This window comes from Drosophila persimilis, unplaced genomic scaffold, assembly GCF_003286085.1.
Source record: "Drosophila persimilis strain 14011-0111.01,24,50 unplaced genomic scaffold, DperRS2 tig00000191-arrow-pilon, whole genome shotgun sequence".
Classification (NCBI taxonomy): domain Eukaryota; kingdom Metazoa; phylum Arthropoda; class Insecta; order Diptera; family Drosophilidae; genus Drosophila; species Drosophila persimilis.
The window spans coordinates 8722978-8737191 of NW_020825298.1; the positions used below are offsets into that span (position 1 = coordinate 8722978).

The 14214-nt window shown below is 44.4% G+C and overlaps 8 protein-coding genes across 9 annotated transcripts; 3 read left to right on the forward strand and 5 right to left on the reverse strand.

Moving 5' to 3' along the window:
- Positions 1–94: 94 nt before the first annotated feature.
- Positions 95–1368, reverse strand: LOC6589163 (ubiquitin carboxyl-terminal hydrolase). The gene is made up of 4 exons (XM_002014858.2): positions 1283–1368; positions 1001–1141; positions 803–945; positions 95–734 (listed from the first exon to the last, which is right to left on the reverse strand). Exons 1-4 carry the CDS (start codon positions 1316–1318, stop codon positions 371–373), a joined length of 684 nt encoding a protein of 227 aa, XP_002014894.1. The 5' UTR covers positions 1319–1368; the 3' UTR covers positions 95–370.
- Positions 1369–1506: 138 nt separating this feature from the next.
- Positions 1507–2315, forward strand: LOC6589162. Its single transcript, XM_002014857.2, has 3 exons — positions 1507–1582; positions 1637–2089; positions 2151–2315. The coding sequence occupies exons 1-3, from the start codon at positions 1507–1509 to the stop codon at positions 2279–2281; spliced, it is 660 nt and encodes a 219-aa protein (XP_002014893.1). The 3' UTR covers positions 2282–2315.
- A 32-nt stretch (positions 2316–2347) lies between these two features.
- Positions 2348–3426, reverse strand: LOC6589161. Its single transcript, XM_002014856.2, has 2 exons — positions 2740–3426; positions 2348–2675 (listed from the first exon to the last, which is right to left on the reverse strand). Exons 1-2 carry the CDS (start codon positions 3388–3390, stop codon positions 2547–2549), a joined length of 780 nt encoding a protein of 259 aa, XP_002014892.1. The 5' UTR covers positions 3391–3426; the 3' UTR covers positions 2348–2546.
- Positions 3427–3539: 113 nt separating this feature from the next.
- LOC6589160 lies at positions 3540–3846 on the reverse strand. The gene has a single exon (XM_002014855.2). It carries the CDS (start codon positions 3842–3844, stop codon positions 3599–3601), a length of 246 nt encoding a protein of 81 aa, XP_002014891.1. The 5' UTR covers positions 3845–3846; the 3' UTR covers positions 3540–3598.
- On the reverse strand, positions 3847–4222 carry LOC6589159 (protein CEBPZOS). The gene is made up of 2 exons (XM_026988100.1): positions 4054–4222; positions 3847–3994 (listed from the first exon to the last, which is right to left on the reverse strand). Exons 1-2 carry the CDS (start codon positions 4181–4183, stop codon positions 3861–3863), a joined length of 264 nt encoding a protein of 87 aa, XP_026843901.1. The 5' UTR covers positions 4184–4222; the 3' UTR covers positions 3847–3860.
- A 124-nt stretch (positions 4223–4346) lies between these two features.
- LOC6589158 (GATOR complex protein MIOS) lies at positions 4347–7562 on the forward strand. Its single transcript, XM_002014853.2, has 5 exons — positions 4347–4598; positions 4661–4834; positions 4891–5142; positions 5200–7177; positions 7247–7562. The coding sequence occupies exons 1-5, from the start codon at positions 4478–4480 to the stop codon at positions 7335–7337; spliced, it is 2616 nt and encodes an 871-aa protein (XP_002014889.2). The 5' UTR covers positions 4347–4477; the 3' UTR covers positions 7338–7562.
- Positions 7563–8456: 894 nt separating this feature from the next.
- On the forward strand, positions 8457–13365 carry LOC6589838 (tudor and KH domain-containing protein homolog). 2 transcript variants are annotated; one of them, XM_002014852.2, is made up of 5 exons: positions 8457–8529; positions 11039–11406; positions 11485–12303; positions 12372–12478; positions 12545–13365. In XM_002014852.2, exons 2-5 carry the CDS (start codon positions 11108–11110, stop codon positions 13045–13047), a joined length of 1728 nt encoding a protein of 575 aa, XP_002014888.1. In that variant the 5' UTR covers positions 8457–8529; positions 11039–11107; the 3' UTR covers positions 13048–13365. The 2 variants fall into 2 exon arrangements, with proteins under 2 accessions (XP_002014888.1, XP_026843900.1); XM_026988099.1 differs by lacking the exon at positions 8457–8529 and adding an exon at positions 9977–10113.
- Positions 13136–13870, reverse strand: LOC6589837 (protein C10). Its single transcript, XM_002014851.2, has one exon. It carries the CDS (start codon positions 13786–13788, stop codon positions 13438–13440), a length of 351 nt encoding a protein of 116 aa, XP_002014887.1. The 5' UTR covers positions 13789–13870; the 3' UTR covers positions 13136–13437.
- Positions 13871–14214: the final 344 nt, after the last annotated feature.

Here is a 14214-nt window from a genome sequence, read left to right on the forward strand (position 1 = left end):
GCACTGGAGGTCACAGCGTTATCAGCTGTTTTGGGAGTCAGTGGTGGCGCCTGAATGGGGGGAAATTTAAACAAATATATACAGCGGGATGGGATCTTTTGTGATTAGCTTCAAGCTTAAGAGTTTACTCTTTAATTACAAATTTGAAATGCTCCCCATACAGTGTGGCTTTTGGGTGTGGCGGCTTTTGGCTCAAAGCTAAATAAATATATGCATAATTGTATGTTTCAACTGGCTTAATGGCGTTCCCTCATGCGCCTTAAAGACAGTTTACAAATATATATAATAATGTACGTGGTATATGTATGTATGTAGGTGTATCTGGCAGATCAGAGATCATTGTATTCTCGTATGCTCTTTTGGAAGCAGCCTAATCCTGCGCAGCAGTCAAGGCCAAGACTGTGAAACGTACTTCGGTGGGATCACGGGCCATAAACTCTTTGCACACCTTGGCCGCATCGCTCACAAAGGTCTCCTCTGTGGTCTTGCCATGCTTGATGGGAAACGATTTGCGTCCATCGAGCTCGTAGAGGGTGCCATCTTTGTTCACCAAAGCAATAAAATGATGGATCACACTCTCATGCTCGTCGGCATTGGTCTGGCCCTCTTGAGCCAAAGCCTGATGGTCGGCTGTAAACTCGGTATCTTGCTCCAAAGCAGAGCCACGCTCCTCTGGCGACAAAGCGGCGGTTTTCTCCAGGAACTTCTTCAGAACTCCCCCAGTTACATCCACCCTGAAAGGAGAAAGACATAGGTTAAGGTGATGGATTTCTTGGATTCGATTCTGACAAAAAGAACATACTCCTTGTTATTGGCCACGCTATGGATGAGGGCCACAGTGCCGCAAGCATTGTGAGTGAATTGGCGCATGTAGAACAGATCGTCGGGATGCTGCTCCTTCACATCCTTGATGCGCTCATGCTCCTCAGCACGATGTTTCTCATACTGCAAAAAAATGTGTGTAGAACGGGATCTGTTTGTGGACAGAGGGAACGCTTACAGCCTCGCTGCATGGAAAGAGCAATATGAAAGCCTTCACCGGACGGGGAATAAACTCGAGCATATCTTCGTCCAGACCAATGACGTCATTCACCGACCAGGCAGGCGACACGCCTAGCTTGTGTATGTACTTGGTCAGCACCTAGGAATGGGTACAATATCAATGGCGTCTTATAATTGCCAATTTCAAAGGAGCAAAGCACTTTTTGCAATGCCGGCAATCAGCCAATATCCCAGTTGCAGAAATTTGAATAATCAGGCACTTAATAACTATAGTAATTACCTCGGGGTTGGATTCAAGTGGCGTCCAGGTCGACATTTTTCTTTATTTTTACTTTTTATACGTTCGAACAAAATTTGCAAGCAAAATGGCTTTGACTGAGAATTACCGGCACTTTTGTGGTGTCAATGTGTTGGGAAGTGCTCAAAAAGTATGCTTTTCACAGTGCTGCACTGCAGAAGTATATCGATATCGCTATCGAAATCCATCTCTAAATTGTTTACAAAATGAGCAAAACAAAGAAAACGCCGCAGAAACAAAGCGAAACAGATATAAGAACTACATCTTTAACACCAGTGCGATGTGAGTTAGCTTAGTCGTCAGTCTGTGTAAGTTTTACCTTTGGTATAATTACAGATCTGGACAGCCCGCGCCTGCAATCTCCCACAAGTCACGATGCCACCTTGGCCACCTGCAAAACGCGGCTGGAAACTTTGGTGAAACAACTTCAGGATAACTATGCAAAATGGCAGCTAGCCCAGCAGCGGGGCACTGCCATCTGCTATACCATTGAGGCCAAGAAGACCAAGTGCTTGGAGAAAAGCGAGGATGATGACAGCATCAGCACCGCCTATCCAGACGACCTGATCCTCCCGTGCAACAAGTTGGCCATCATTGCTTCGATCTTCGGGGACATTGCCAACAACACACGCGAAACGCTGAGGCAGCTGCGTGCGCTAACAAAACTACCTGGCGCGGCGGCAGACACCATATTCTATCGCTCCTGGCGGCTGTCGCAGTTTGTGGCCTTTACCCGAGAACTCGCGGAGCGATACGAAGAGGAGGCGCTGGTCAAGATACAGGTTTCAGGTGAGAGGTTTAGGTTAGGGTATATTCTAGGAGATTATATGTATTCTATGTATGTTTGTAGAGAATATTGCCCATTGCACGCGGAGAAGCGATCTGATAGCACATACATCGCTCTGGGAGTATCCGGAGCATGTCGATGCCTACGTTAAATTGGGATTTCTACTGCTGGCCGAGGAACTAAGCTTAAAATAATCAACTATAAAGATTCATGCACGTTTTTACAGAATATTCAAAGTTTTCTTTTTAATTATATGAGAAGTTTTGGAAAGTCATATTTTTCCAAGGGGAATGCTGCAGAGATTATATGTATGGTGCTATATGGCTATTCTTGTCATGTCTGTAGACAATTTGTTAATACACTTTTTATATGCTCACGTTTTCCACTTAAAAATATCGAAATCTATGAGAAGCTGGAAAGCAATCTGTTTCCAAAGGGAATGGAGTGCATAGATTATATTCAAGTCGATAGCGAGATCCTGTCGAGTCGTGCAGATCCATTATGCTTAGACCACCACCAAAACCAGGCACAGGACAAGCCCAAAGCCATGGCTGCATAGTAAGCGCAAGTGACGAATTTTAACTTTTTCTGAAAGCGACAAATATACATATAAAAAACCACTAAAAAATCCAAACTATGTATGTTTTCCAACCTTCTTGGTGCCTCCATTGGCCTGGTTATCATCTATCTTCTGCAACTCATTGACAGTTTTCTCAATCTTCTTTAGATCCTTGGACATCTGTTCCAATGTCTCCAGTGCAAAGCGACTGGCATAGCGCTTATCCCCGACAACAAGATCTTCCACGGGCATCATTTTCATCCTGGAATTGGCGTTCTCAAAGGAGGAACACAGCGCCATGGTATGTTCTGTGGCTTTGCCTATGATCTGAGAGTTGTATTCTTTGGCCATTTCCGAATTGCAAAGGTAATCATAGCTGGGATCCTGGTTGCCCATTTCGGCAAATATTTGCAGCATCTCAGCGCGGTGCTGCTCCGGTTTGAAACCAAATAATTGCAGATCCTCGTCGGTCAGCGAGGCTAGGTCGCGGTAGCAGATGCAATCGGGTATCGTGCTGTTCGAAAAGCTGCTGGACTTATCCACCAACAGCGTCTTGAGTAACTCCCGTTCACGCATTGTATCCATCTTGACACTAGTCGTCACGTAGGAACGCTTCTTGAAGCCCAAAAATGGTTTGTCCAGCTTCTGTTGATGCGTTTGCTTTTGGAAATCCTCGTTGGCGTCAAATTGAACGGCAGAGGGAATATTAGCAAAGGATGCTAATGGCACATATTCCGGGGCCATGTGGAAGCTGCGATCTAATATAATAAACTACAATAAATGCAAATGCAGAGCAAAGAGCATCCGATTTCTTCTTTGAGCCAAATGCGCTTTTTGCAACACTGTCCCACCTACCAGTGTGAACAAAGCCCAAATGAATTAAATGCTCAAAATTAATATTTTTCGAATTTGTTTAACAATTTACATATATTTAAACGAAAAAAGTTCCTAACTAGTCTCTTTTGTCCCCTGTTGGTGTCCTGTATATTGGTGCACTGGTGTTGGCCGCCTCCTGCAAACGCTTCATAAACAATGCCTTCTTCTTCTCATCGTCGGTTTGGTTTGGATGACCACGGGCAGAGGCTTTTATGCGCTCAATTTTCTCGGCATTTGGTTCGGTCAGCAGCATCAGGCCATAGCCAATGCCCCCGAAAGACACCAGCCACAGGATTGACTTTAAATACGGGTTGCCAAACATGGGGAATTGTGGGTGTTTAGTCGCTTTTCTTCAAGGTGCTCCAGTAGCTGGCGTCCGACTGACGGGCCTTGTTGTCGCCTACGATCTCGCCGATTTTGTAATAGTAATCAAGCACAAAGGGATAGTTCTCGTGGATATGCTGGCGGAATTCTGCAAAATGGGAATTATTTTTAATTCGGAAACTTATATAAAGGTTGTACTGGACTTGCCTCGATTCGTGTTCATGCGGTAATACACGCCGTAGCTGGCAGCAAAACAAACCGCCTCCACTACAAATAGAGTCTTGGCGCTTCCCTTGATGAATCTCCAAAGTGCAGGCTTGGGTGTTTTCGGCAACATTACAGTGATATAATTGAAATGAATAAAGACACGTGTAAAAAGTTAAATGTTAACAAAATTCGTCACGGGATAAAAACAAAAAATATTTCTTACGAAGTTATGGCTTAGTGTTGAACAAGGCCAAATGACAGCGGTACAAACAGCTGATTAACCGGCCTTGTGTCCGTGTGTGTGTGTGTGTGTGTTTATCTCACTTTTTTTTTGCGACTGATAACACGACGCAATTAGGTGTCGCCTGGGAAAATCTGGGAAGGAAACTGCACCACAGACATTAAACCGAATGGAAAACAGCTTATGATGAGTGGCAACATACACGGCCTCAGTTGGTTTCCCAACTTTCACGACAAGTTCGTCTCGTGGGGCCAGGAAATCAATTTGTACGAGTTGCGCAGCAAGGATGATGCCCCACAGAAAAGTGAGTGCGATCTAGCATATGGGTATTTTTGAGACACTTTTCGCTTCCCATCCTCCCACCAGGTCGCCTGCCTTATATATCGGTTAACTATCTGGCCAACGAGTCGCGGTACCAGTATGCCCGATGTGTGGCCGCGTCCTACCACAGCCATCAGCCCATCATAGCCGTGGGCTTGGCGGATGGCAAGATTGGGATATGTAACTTTCGGGACACCTACGACAGCAGCTGGGAGTACAGTGGGTAGAGATTATCCACCGCTATGGTTCCATTTAACTCTTGAATTCCTCTGTAGCGCCGCGACAGCAGCGGATGTGCACTTGCTTAGCCTGGAGCGAGATGGATGCCAATATACTGGCCGTAGGCCACGATCGCCATCGTTCCGACTCGTGCATAACGATTTGGGACACTGAACGGGGTGTGCCCAAGGAGACGGCAAACTTTTTTGGCCAGGCCGAGTCCGCCAATTCTCTTTGCTGGGATCGCAATCATCGAATGCTCATAGCAGGCATGAGCCAGAAGATTATCAAGCTGTTCGATCTGAGACGTAAGTGGTAGAGGTTTCCGCCATAAACCCACACTAATGTAATCCCTAATCCCTTAGAGAACAATGCCTCCTGCCAGAGCATCCCCACAAAGACTGTCCAAGGGCTTTCGGTGGCCCCCAATGGCAATGATCTCTGCAGCTATGTAGACTCCATCATTATGCTGTGGGATGTGCGCTCCATTAAGCAGCCACTACGTCAAATACAATCCTCCAGGAATCATCTACAGATTGCCTGGTGTCCCACCAGGAACAGCCTGCTGTCGTCCCTGCAGCGTGACTCGTCCTACATCACGCTCTATGACATTCGCAGTGTGGAGAACGAGAACTCCAGAGAGATCTATCATGTGAAGCGACAGATCAGTCCGTTTCCTTCCAAATATCATCATAGTGGAAAGTTTGCGTTCGTTAATTGCCTTTCCTGGCACTCCCGTGACTTTGAGCGGGCCCTGCTGCTGGCGGATGCTGTGAACATCCTTGATTTTCGACTGCCTGCCACACTACATACAGCGCATAGTAATCGGAGGAAGCTGCCGCTGCTCATGCAGAGGCCTCTCTATGCTCCCGCTTCGCCCACATCCAGCACGGCCACGGCCACACCCACACAGCAGCCGACGAGCAGCTGTAGCCTGAACAGTGGCAGTTCCCTGGATTACAATGGTCCCGGGTCGCATTCCGCATTGAATGTGGACTTTCTGGTGCCGGAACTCTTTGAACTGGATCTGGTGGACGAGACTCGGCAGCGTGCCCTCGACGATTATGGAATCAAGCCGGATAACAAGAGATTTGCCGAGCTCCATCTGACGCCATATCTGAGGAACGTTTGGTCCACGCTGAACAATGTCTATTGCGATGATCAGTTGTCCGGTTTGAAGTCCGCTTTGGGCATCAATTTGGGTCACACGTCGGAGGCCTTGATGGCCAGCTCTCGCATCGAATCTCAGCTGCTGCAGTGGCCAGATGGCATCAATAATTCCAATAAGCTCGTGTGCTACAAGAGCGAACAGCGTGATCATGCTTTGCAGCTCTGTGGCTGGGCGTTTGAACTGGGCGAACTGGAGCGTTTTATCGACCAGCTATATGCCAGCAAGGAGTACAGCCGTGCGGCCATGATCTGTGTGTTCCATTTAAAGATAATGCATGCCTGCAATATACTGTCCTCTGCGGCGGACAACATGAGGGACCCCAGCATGTACAGGATCACGGTGATTGCGCTGTCTAGCTTCAATGCGGATCGCTGTAGTTCTACGTCGCGCAATCAACGCTCCAGTGCAAATATGCAGATACAGGATCCACATCTAAGGGCAATTTTCTCGTTCCTCACGATGGAAAAGGACAACTTTGAGGCTGTGCTCAAAGAAGAAGGCGTCTCGCTGTCCGATCGTATGGCATTTGCATGCAAATATCTGTCGGAGACCAAGCTGACGGACTATGTGAAACAACAGATACAGTCGGCCATCGAATGCGGGGATCTCAATGGACTGCTGCTCACCGGAGAGTCGCTCGATGGCATAAACATACTGCAGTCGTATATGGATACCAGTTTTGATGTACAGACTGTGGCCCTGGTGGCCATCAATTACTTCCGACAGGAGCTTTTCTCGGACAAACGCATACAGTACTGGATCTCAAGCTATTTGGACTACCTCAACAGCTGGGGTCTGTGGGAGAAACGTGCCGAGCTTGACATCAAAATTGAGGGCATACGCGCGTCGGCGCGCAGCTCGCGAACCGTTTATCTGTCGTGCAACTTCTGTGGCAAGCCCGTGTCGAATGCCCTGCTGGACGAGCCACGTCCGCGGAGCACCACGACCAGCACAAATCGCCTGTCGTCCTGCCCCAGCTGCCGCAAGCCCCTGCCACGCTGCTCGCTCTGTCTGATGCACATGGGAACGATGATTAACATGAGCAATGGCGAGACGCTCAGCACCACGCCCGAGGTGCAGGGCTGGCAAACGAAGCCATTTTCGAAGTGGTTCTCTTGGTGCCAGACGTGTCGCCATGGCGGACACACCGAGCACATAATGCAGTGGTTCAAGTGAGTCTCTAATTTACTTCCAAAAACCCAGAAAATCATTCGTTTATTTCCGTTTATTTTTCTTTGCAGACAAAACTCTGAATGTCCCGTCTCTTGCTGTAATTGTCGGTGCTTTGATATGGATGGCAGCAAGCCAAATACGCTAAGAGACATTTCCTAGCTGTTCAGGAGCAACAGCCAGAGCCACTACACACGCCCATGCCATAATGCCTTAAGTTGTTGTTTTTTCTTCCAAATGTGTGCGCGCACGCCTTAAAACTCAGAAAGTGTTCATTGTACTTAGACAAAAAGGGATGTCTACCCGTATAGTTAGTGATTACGACCTAACAGCTTTTAGCTGCTCAAAATGCATTTTATACTTACATTCAAATAAATGACAATATAGAAAAAAGCGCGCGCTTTCAATTTCAATTTCTGGGCATACCCTTGGGAAAGGGATATTATAGAATTAAAAATATGTTTATTATCCCAGGCTCCAATTAATGCAAGAACCATTTTGTTCTCTGTTTTAAACCTATATCAACGATATTGTGCAGCTTATTGTCTTCATACAGAGATCAACAAGTATCAGGATCGGGTTATAATTCGTTTCATCTTCATATTAAATTAACGAAATAGGGTATAAAAAGGCATATACTACGGCCTTACACACAACATGTACCAGCATCATTGCGACTGTTTTTGTGGAACTATTTTGTTTAAACCTTGTTTTAGTCAAAATACAATAAAAGCAAGGACTAAATATTAGCCAATCTTGTAGAAAATGTATTCGTTAATGGTCTAAAATGATGTGGGCAGTACTAAGGGTTTTAGTTAGCCAAAATTATTCAACGGAATCTCTAAATTGAGCAATAGTTGAGTTTTTTTTTTTTGTTGACCATTTTTGCTAAAACCTTTTTTAGACAAGATTTATATAAAAGCAAGTATTAAGAATAAGCCAGTCAAGTAGAAAATGGATTCATTAATTGCATAAAATTATGTGGGCAGGTCTGAGAGATCTAGATAGCAAGTAATATTCCACGGAATATGAAAATCGAGGAATATGTGTAATAGAACTTGAATTCGTCAGTATATTTTCGGGATATTTTTAAAATGAGACGGAATATTTTGGTATATTTCGGAGGGTCCGACGGTATATTTTAGCGATAAATCCGCGGTCACACTGGACTCGGCGTTTTTGTTGTTTTTTGGCTTGTTGCACGTTTTTATAAAGCAGACTCGGTGTTTTTGTTGTTTTCAAACCAAGAATTGAGTGAATGGTTAATTAGTGTCGGCTTAAAGAATTAGATATAGAACAAATACAGCCAGGGAATCGATAGAACATAAAGACGGCATTAAGATAGCTGCATAGGGTAAGTTAACGCATTGAATGGTCGACAGAGCACTTTTACTATCAGTTGTACGCAAACACAGGAAAATATTCCTATGTGTGTGTGTAGCGTACATAACTATCCAAGTTATTGACAAAGCTTTAAAGCCATTTAGTAACCCCTTGATTGACCTTTTACGAGTGGCATCTCTACCTTTGGATGCTTCTGCTCTTCAACAAACTGGTTTTTCATTAAGAACTTCACAAAGCCGCAAGTAGCCGCAAGCTGCAGCGCATACAAATCTAAAATGCAAATATACTCCACTGAATGATAGATTTGGTTCTTGTTCAAGAAAGTTTCTCCAAATAGCCTCGCGGATTATTAAATACCTTAAGATGACGTCGATATTTGTTGTGGACTCGGCTTTATTTAGCAACAGGCAGGCAGAGACAATAAATACATACGTACAGGCGAAATAAAATTTGAAACTTTGCCAATAGAAAATTCGACTCATCCCAAGCATTTTCACCGCGTGACCTCTTCGCCAAACAGAACGCACAATTGTTGGCAGACAATATTTCGTGCGAGCGAATCGGGAACGTCCGCTAGGTAAATGCTAATGGCGACACTTGTTAGGGGATCTATTTATTCTAACTGTAATCCTTGTTGTGGAACTGGGGGCCATTCAGAAATCGATCATAAATCTGTTTGAGAGTACAGAGAGGGTCACAACCACAACTTAAGCCAAGCGAACGGTTTATTATGTCATTTCACTAAATTTAGCACTCTGCGCACTCTCCCGCTGTTCTGTTCAAGCTATTCTCGCTCGCTCTCCTCTCCCTCTGCATCAGACACTGCCGCTAGCTAATTTACGTTTTGTTTGCTTTTCATTATTTGCCTTTATGCCAATAGTCGTATTGCTGTTAATTACCAGAGCCATATGCGTGTGTACATGTGCTTATGCAGCTCTATTCAATTTTTCAATTGCTATTGTTCACACTACGACTACGAGATACCCTGTAATCTGGTTTGTTTGTTGATGGACTCAAAAGATAATGATCCAATTGGCATTCAAATTATGCCAATATATAGTTTTAAGTATAAGGGATCAAGAATATATTTATACCTTATCGGTTCGGAAACGCTCTCTTCCACCTGTTACATACGTATACACAGTAACAATACACTCTTCTTTTCCACATTTACCGTGCAAAATGAACCGGCAAAATAAAAACAACAAGAACCCAGCCAGACGCTCTCCTGTATGAGTGTATTGGTAAAAGAGTATGCTTCCAAAACAGCTGATGTCGGCGCTCTCTCTCTCTCTCAAACCCGACCGACCGTTTGTGGGGCCAAATATTCAAAATGCCTTCTTTTCAACAGTTTATATTGAAATGTAGAGGCGACGGCAAGCCTTTTATCTCTCGCGAGAAATAATAATTTTCTAATAACATAACTTACGATTTACGAACGAATTAGACGACGTGAAAATGGAAAAGCCAAACAACTCATCTGTCGACTCAAATAAGACGCTTCATTGAGTTTAAGCATTTGTTTTAGCAAACAGAAAAAAAAAACAAAGGAAAAGCTTTAGTGCGAAACAATCTACAGCAAATCACGATCAAGGTCAGCGCCATAAAAAAATCAATTAAATGTGCTATACTTATGTTATTTTTGGGTGTTGTTTACCATGTATTCCCATAATTTGGGGGTTATCAGTAAAAAGTAAATAGATAAAAAAGCTTACTTTCATTTAGTTGCATTTGGAGGAAATAAATGTTAAACCGGTCTGATAACACATATGAGCGCATAAACTCGTTTAACTTGTCCAAGAACCAGTGCAAAGCTACGACAATATTGTGAATTATTGGGGTTTAAAAAATGGAATATGTATACAAAACAATAGACAGTGAATACTGGCTAAGGGAGAGCCCATTATTTGGGTATCTATTTTGGTTAATTGCGTTACCCAGTTGCTAGACTTTATGGCTTTTCAGAGCACTATCCTGCACAAGTCATGCAATTTACTCGACTCGGGACGCACAAGCGCATTCGCTGCAAAAGAGAAGTGCATTCTTAAATTGAAAAACAAAACTGTCCAAAGCTGATCTACCATATACATAATAACATACTAGTTATGTATACAAATTTGTTGTATAGTGTTCGCACACGGGGCTAACGTCACACATCTATTTTCTGTGCAGGGGAACCTCTCGCTGGCAATTTCAATTATGAAGTCACTTTTTGTGTGTAGGATTGTTTGCCAAATTTAATTTGTGCTCTGCGGCCTGCAATATGTCGGAAATTGTCAAATTGAATGTCCAGTGACAAAATGATAAGTGTTTATGTAAGCGAAGACCCAACCATGCTCTTCTATCGATTCACTTACTCACATTAAGGCGTTATAATACGCCGTATTATTTTCTATATTAAGGTACCGTACCAGTACCGTACCACACGCAATAAATACTAACAAATTACACGACCTTGACCTTGGAAAGAAACTTGAGAAAATTTATCCATCACCATTTCTTTGATCTGTTTGTTGCAGTTTGACAGAAAGCTCAAAGGAATAATCAAGATTACGAATTGAAATATTTTAGAATAGAAACTCCACAGAATGTTACGCAATACTCCTTTTGGTGGCACGCCCACATATAAATTGATATTGGGCCTGGGACTCTGTTCCCTGGGAGGTGCTATGCTGTATGCGTACTTTAAGAATCGCAGCGATGAGGAGGAACAAGACGAGGCTAGGAATCGGATAGAACTGGAGCAGCAGCAGCAGCAGCAGCAGAGTACAAAGGAAATTGTATTGAAAATCGTAGTGGATAACGAGCATGTGCCGCTGATTATGGGACGCGGCGGAGCCAATATAAAGCTGATGGAGGAAAAGACCTCGGCCAAGATAAGATTACGGTAATTGGATTTAAATTTTGGCCAAAGTTACACAAGAAACAATCTCTAATTCTCTGCCATGGGCGCTTGCTTTTTCAGGGACAAGGATAGTGAACACAAATATTGCGACATTAGCGGCGTACCAGACGCCGTAAAGGCAGCCCGTGTGATGCTTATACGCGAAATCGAGCGTGCACCCATTGTCAAAGTGGAGCTGCAAGTGTCACAGCGGCTGGCTAGCAAACTGTACGGACGGGGCGCCGAGATTATCCAGGACATTGGCCGCAATTCGTTGGCCAAGATTACTATCGATCCGAATGGACGGAATGGCAAGGCCAAGATCACAATTGTGGGCAATCAGAAGCAGGTGAATATTGCCCGCAAACTACTAGACGATCAGATCGAAGAGGATGAAGAGCTTCTGCGCTCCGTGGAGGAGGTGGAGCAGCGCCGTGAACCACGCCGTTCGCCCACCAATAGCATAGCCTCCAGCATATACTCCTCGCAGACATCGCTCAGCTCCATGCAGCCGCGTGACAAACTGATGGCTGCCCGTGGCGATGACAAGCCCATGGAGGTGTATGTCTCCGCTGTGGCCTCGCCCACTAAATTCTGGGTGCAGCTGGTGGGCCCGCAGTCGAAGAAACTCGATGACATGGTCAAGGAGATGACCAACTACTATAGCAGTTCGGAAAACCGAGCCAAACATATCCTGACAGCCCCCTATGTGGGCCAGATTGTGGCCGCTGTGTTTAAGTTTGATCAGAAATGGTATCGTGCCGAGATTGTCGACATTATGCCCAATCAATACAATCCCCAAGAGCAGGTGATTGATCTTTATTTTGTGGATTATGGAGATAGCGAGTATATCTCCCCAGCAGATGTCTGTGAGCTGCGCACGGATTTCCTAACACTCAGGTGAGACGACACATACCTTTAGGTATAGCTATAGCTAAAGCTTTAACTTTTGTTGATATTTCCCTTAGATTCCAAGCGGTGGAATGCTTTTTGGCCAATGTCAAGTCCACCATTAGCAATGAGCCAAATACATGGCAAAAATCATCGATAGCAAAGTTTGAGGAGATGACAGAGGGTAAGTTATAGCTTCTAATATGATTTACAAATGGAAATAACTAAGACCAAACATTGTATTTTTTAGTGGCCCACTGGCGTAAGCTAATAGCCCGCGTCGTTACCTACAAGGAGCGTCCCAAGGTGACGGCTGGAGTGAATGCAGCCACCCGTGAGGGCACACCATTGCCAGGAGTAGAGCTGTTCGATCCCGCAGAGGGAGCTGATTTAAACATAGGTGACTTGATGATCGCGCATGGCTTTGCTCTGCCCCTAGATGATGCATATCCGGTGCGTTCAAGTTCCAGCACGCCCTCAAATCAAAGTGATTCAACGATTGAGGAGTTGGGTGCCAGTACAACGCCCGTGACGCCGCTCTCACCCATGTCGATGTCAATTACAAACGATGCCGATAGCATCTCCACCACAGCGGCGGAAGATACACATTTCGCCCAGCAGCTTGAGCACCTGCAACACAAACTGAATGGCAATGACATGGCCAGCATAAATCCTATCAAACTTACGGCGACAGACTATCAGAATGGCAATAATAACAATTCGCCCACCACAAACGGGAATGCAATGCACTAGTTATCCTCGCTTAATTGTTAATTGTTTCGGGGCAGCTCTCACTACTTGACGTGTACATAATGCTTAGATTTTAAGGAAAGACTTAAACTATAGGTACGAAGAAATTGTTTATTTTATCGCCCCGAAAGCGTGGGCTGTCTTCTCGACATATCCTAGACTTGACTCTGACGATAATTTATATATATATATACGTCGTGGACTGGCACAAATCCTTAATTGTTTATAGATATGAACCATATGCCATGTTACTTATTGTTTTAGCAATAGACAGAACAAAATTTGTAAAAATACACAAGAAACAAACACAAATGTATAAAAAGAAATGCGCCTATGTGGAAAGTTAACTTAAGCCTAGTTACAGTCTTGGGGCAGAGTATAATACATTCTCTATTAAATCAGTATATCATTTGTGGTATTTATAGCTATGGGCGGAAGGTAGATGGCCCGAATCTGACTGCGCAGGCGTGCAATTTCCATATCATCGCGTTCCATTTCCCGTATGAGCTGCGAGAACTGCACCAGGCCCTCGCGGTTGCCGGGAAAGCCATGGCTCTTGATTACCTCCAGCTGCAGCTGCATGACCAGTGGGAAGACGTGCTGCATCATTAGCATCATCTCCTTGCCAGCGGATGCCTTGGCCTCGGATAACTTTTTCGAGTTGTCCGGCTGATTCACACAACGGATGATGTCCATGAGTATTTGCTTGGCATTCTCGTTGTTGAAGTTGGACAAATACGACATGGTTACAGCGTCAAGTGGGCGTGGCAGTGACTAATGCAATGAAAACAATAGAAAATTTACGAAAATCCTTCAGCCGCCCAATGTTTTTATTATACACACACACACAGGGATTCTACTAGAGCTGGGAATCACAACGATTGCACTATCGATAGCAGGTGAAAAATAGCAAACCATCCTACAACCCTGGCCAAACAGCTGTTGAGCGCTGCCTAAATATTCATTAAATTGTACAAATCTGCGTGTTTTATATACTAATTTAATATAAAATATCATAGTAAGTTATTAGTTTTCAATTAAATTGGGAATTAGTTCGAGTTTAAGCCCACTGTTTGACACGCTTTCCAACACTAGGCAAGAAAATGTCACGTCGAAGAAACAGAAGCGACGACAAAAGACACAAATAAAAAAGCTTATTTTGCGCAAGAT

Excerpts from the sequence above, each read along its gene's own strand:
- LOC6589163 (XM_002014858.2), bottom strand. The coding sequence starts at position 1,318 with ATGTCGACCTGGACGCCACTTGAATCCAACCCCGAG. Across the intron at positions 1,142-1,282 it reads CACTTGAATCCAACCCCGAG|GTGCTGACCAAGTACATACA; the intron begins GTAATTACTATA and ends ACCCATTCCTAG. Across the intron at positions 735-802 it reads AGCGTGGCCAATAACAAGGA|GGTGGATGTAACTGGGGGAG; the intron begins GTATGTTCTTTT and ends TTCTCCTTTCAG.
- LOC6589162 (XM_002014857.2), top strand. The coding sequence starts at position 1,507 with ATGAGCAAAACAAAGAAAACGCCGCAGAAACAAAGCGAAACAGATATA. Across the intron at positions 1,583-1,636 it reads ATCTTTAACACCAGTGCGAT|ATCTGGACAGCCCGCGCCTG; the intron begins GTGAGTTAGCTT and ends GTATAATTACAG. Across the intron at positions 2,090-2,150 it reads GGTCAAGATACAGGTTTCAG|AGAATATTGCCCATTGCACG; the intron begins GTGAGAGGTTTA and ends GTATGTTTGTAG.
- LOC6589161 (XM_002014856.2), bottom strand. The coding sequence starts at position 3,390 with ATGGCCCCGGAATATGTGCCATTAGCATCCTTTGCTAATATTCCCTCT. Across the intron at positions 2,676-2,739 it reads CCAATGGAGGCACCAAGAAG|AAAAAGTTAAAATTCGTCAC; the intron begins GTTGGAAAACAT and ends TGTCGCTTTCAG.
- LOC6589160 (XM_002014855.2), bottom strand. The coding sequence starts at position 3,844 with ATGTTTGGCAACCCGTATTTAAAGTCAATCCTGTGGCTGGTGTCTTTC.
- LOC6589159 (XM_026988100.1), bottom strand. The coding sequence starts at position 4,183 with ATGTTGCCGAAAACACCCAAGCCTGCACTTTGGAGATTCATCAAGGGA. Across the intron at positions 3,995-4,053 it reads CCGCATGAACACGAATCGAG|AATTCCGCCAGCATATCCAC; the intron begins GCAAGTCCAGTA and ends CCCATTTTGCAG.
- LOC6589158 (XM_002014853.2), top strand. The coding sequence starts at position 4,478 with ATGATGAGTGGCAACATACACGGCCTCAGTTGGTTTCCCAACTTTCAC. Across the intron at positions 4,835-4,890 it reads CGACAGCAGCTGGGAGTACA|CGCCGCGACAGCAGCGGATG; the intron begins GTGGGTAGAGAT and ends ATTCCTCTGTAG. Across the intron at positions 7,178-7,246 it reads CACATAATGCAGTGGTTCAA|ACAAAACTCTGAATGTCCCG; the intron begins GTGAGTCTCTAA and ends TTTTCTTTGCAG.
- LOC6589838 (XM_002014852.2), top strand. The coding sequence starts at position 11,108 with ATGTTACGCAATACTCCTTTTGGTGGCACGCCCACATATAAATTGATA. Across the intron at positions 11,407-11,484 it reads TCGGCCAAGATAAGATTACG|GGACAAGGATAGTGAACACA; the intron begins GTAATTGGATTT and ends TTGCTTTTTCAG. Across the intron at positions 12,304-12,371 it reads ACGGATTTCCTAACACTCAG|ATTCCAAGCGGTGGAATGCT; the intron begins GTGAGACGACAC and ends TATTTCCCTTAG.
- LOC6589837 (XM_002014851.2), bottom strand. The coding sequence starts at position 13,788 with ATGTCGTATTTGTCCAACTTCAACAACGAGAATGCCAAGCAAATACTC.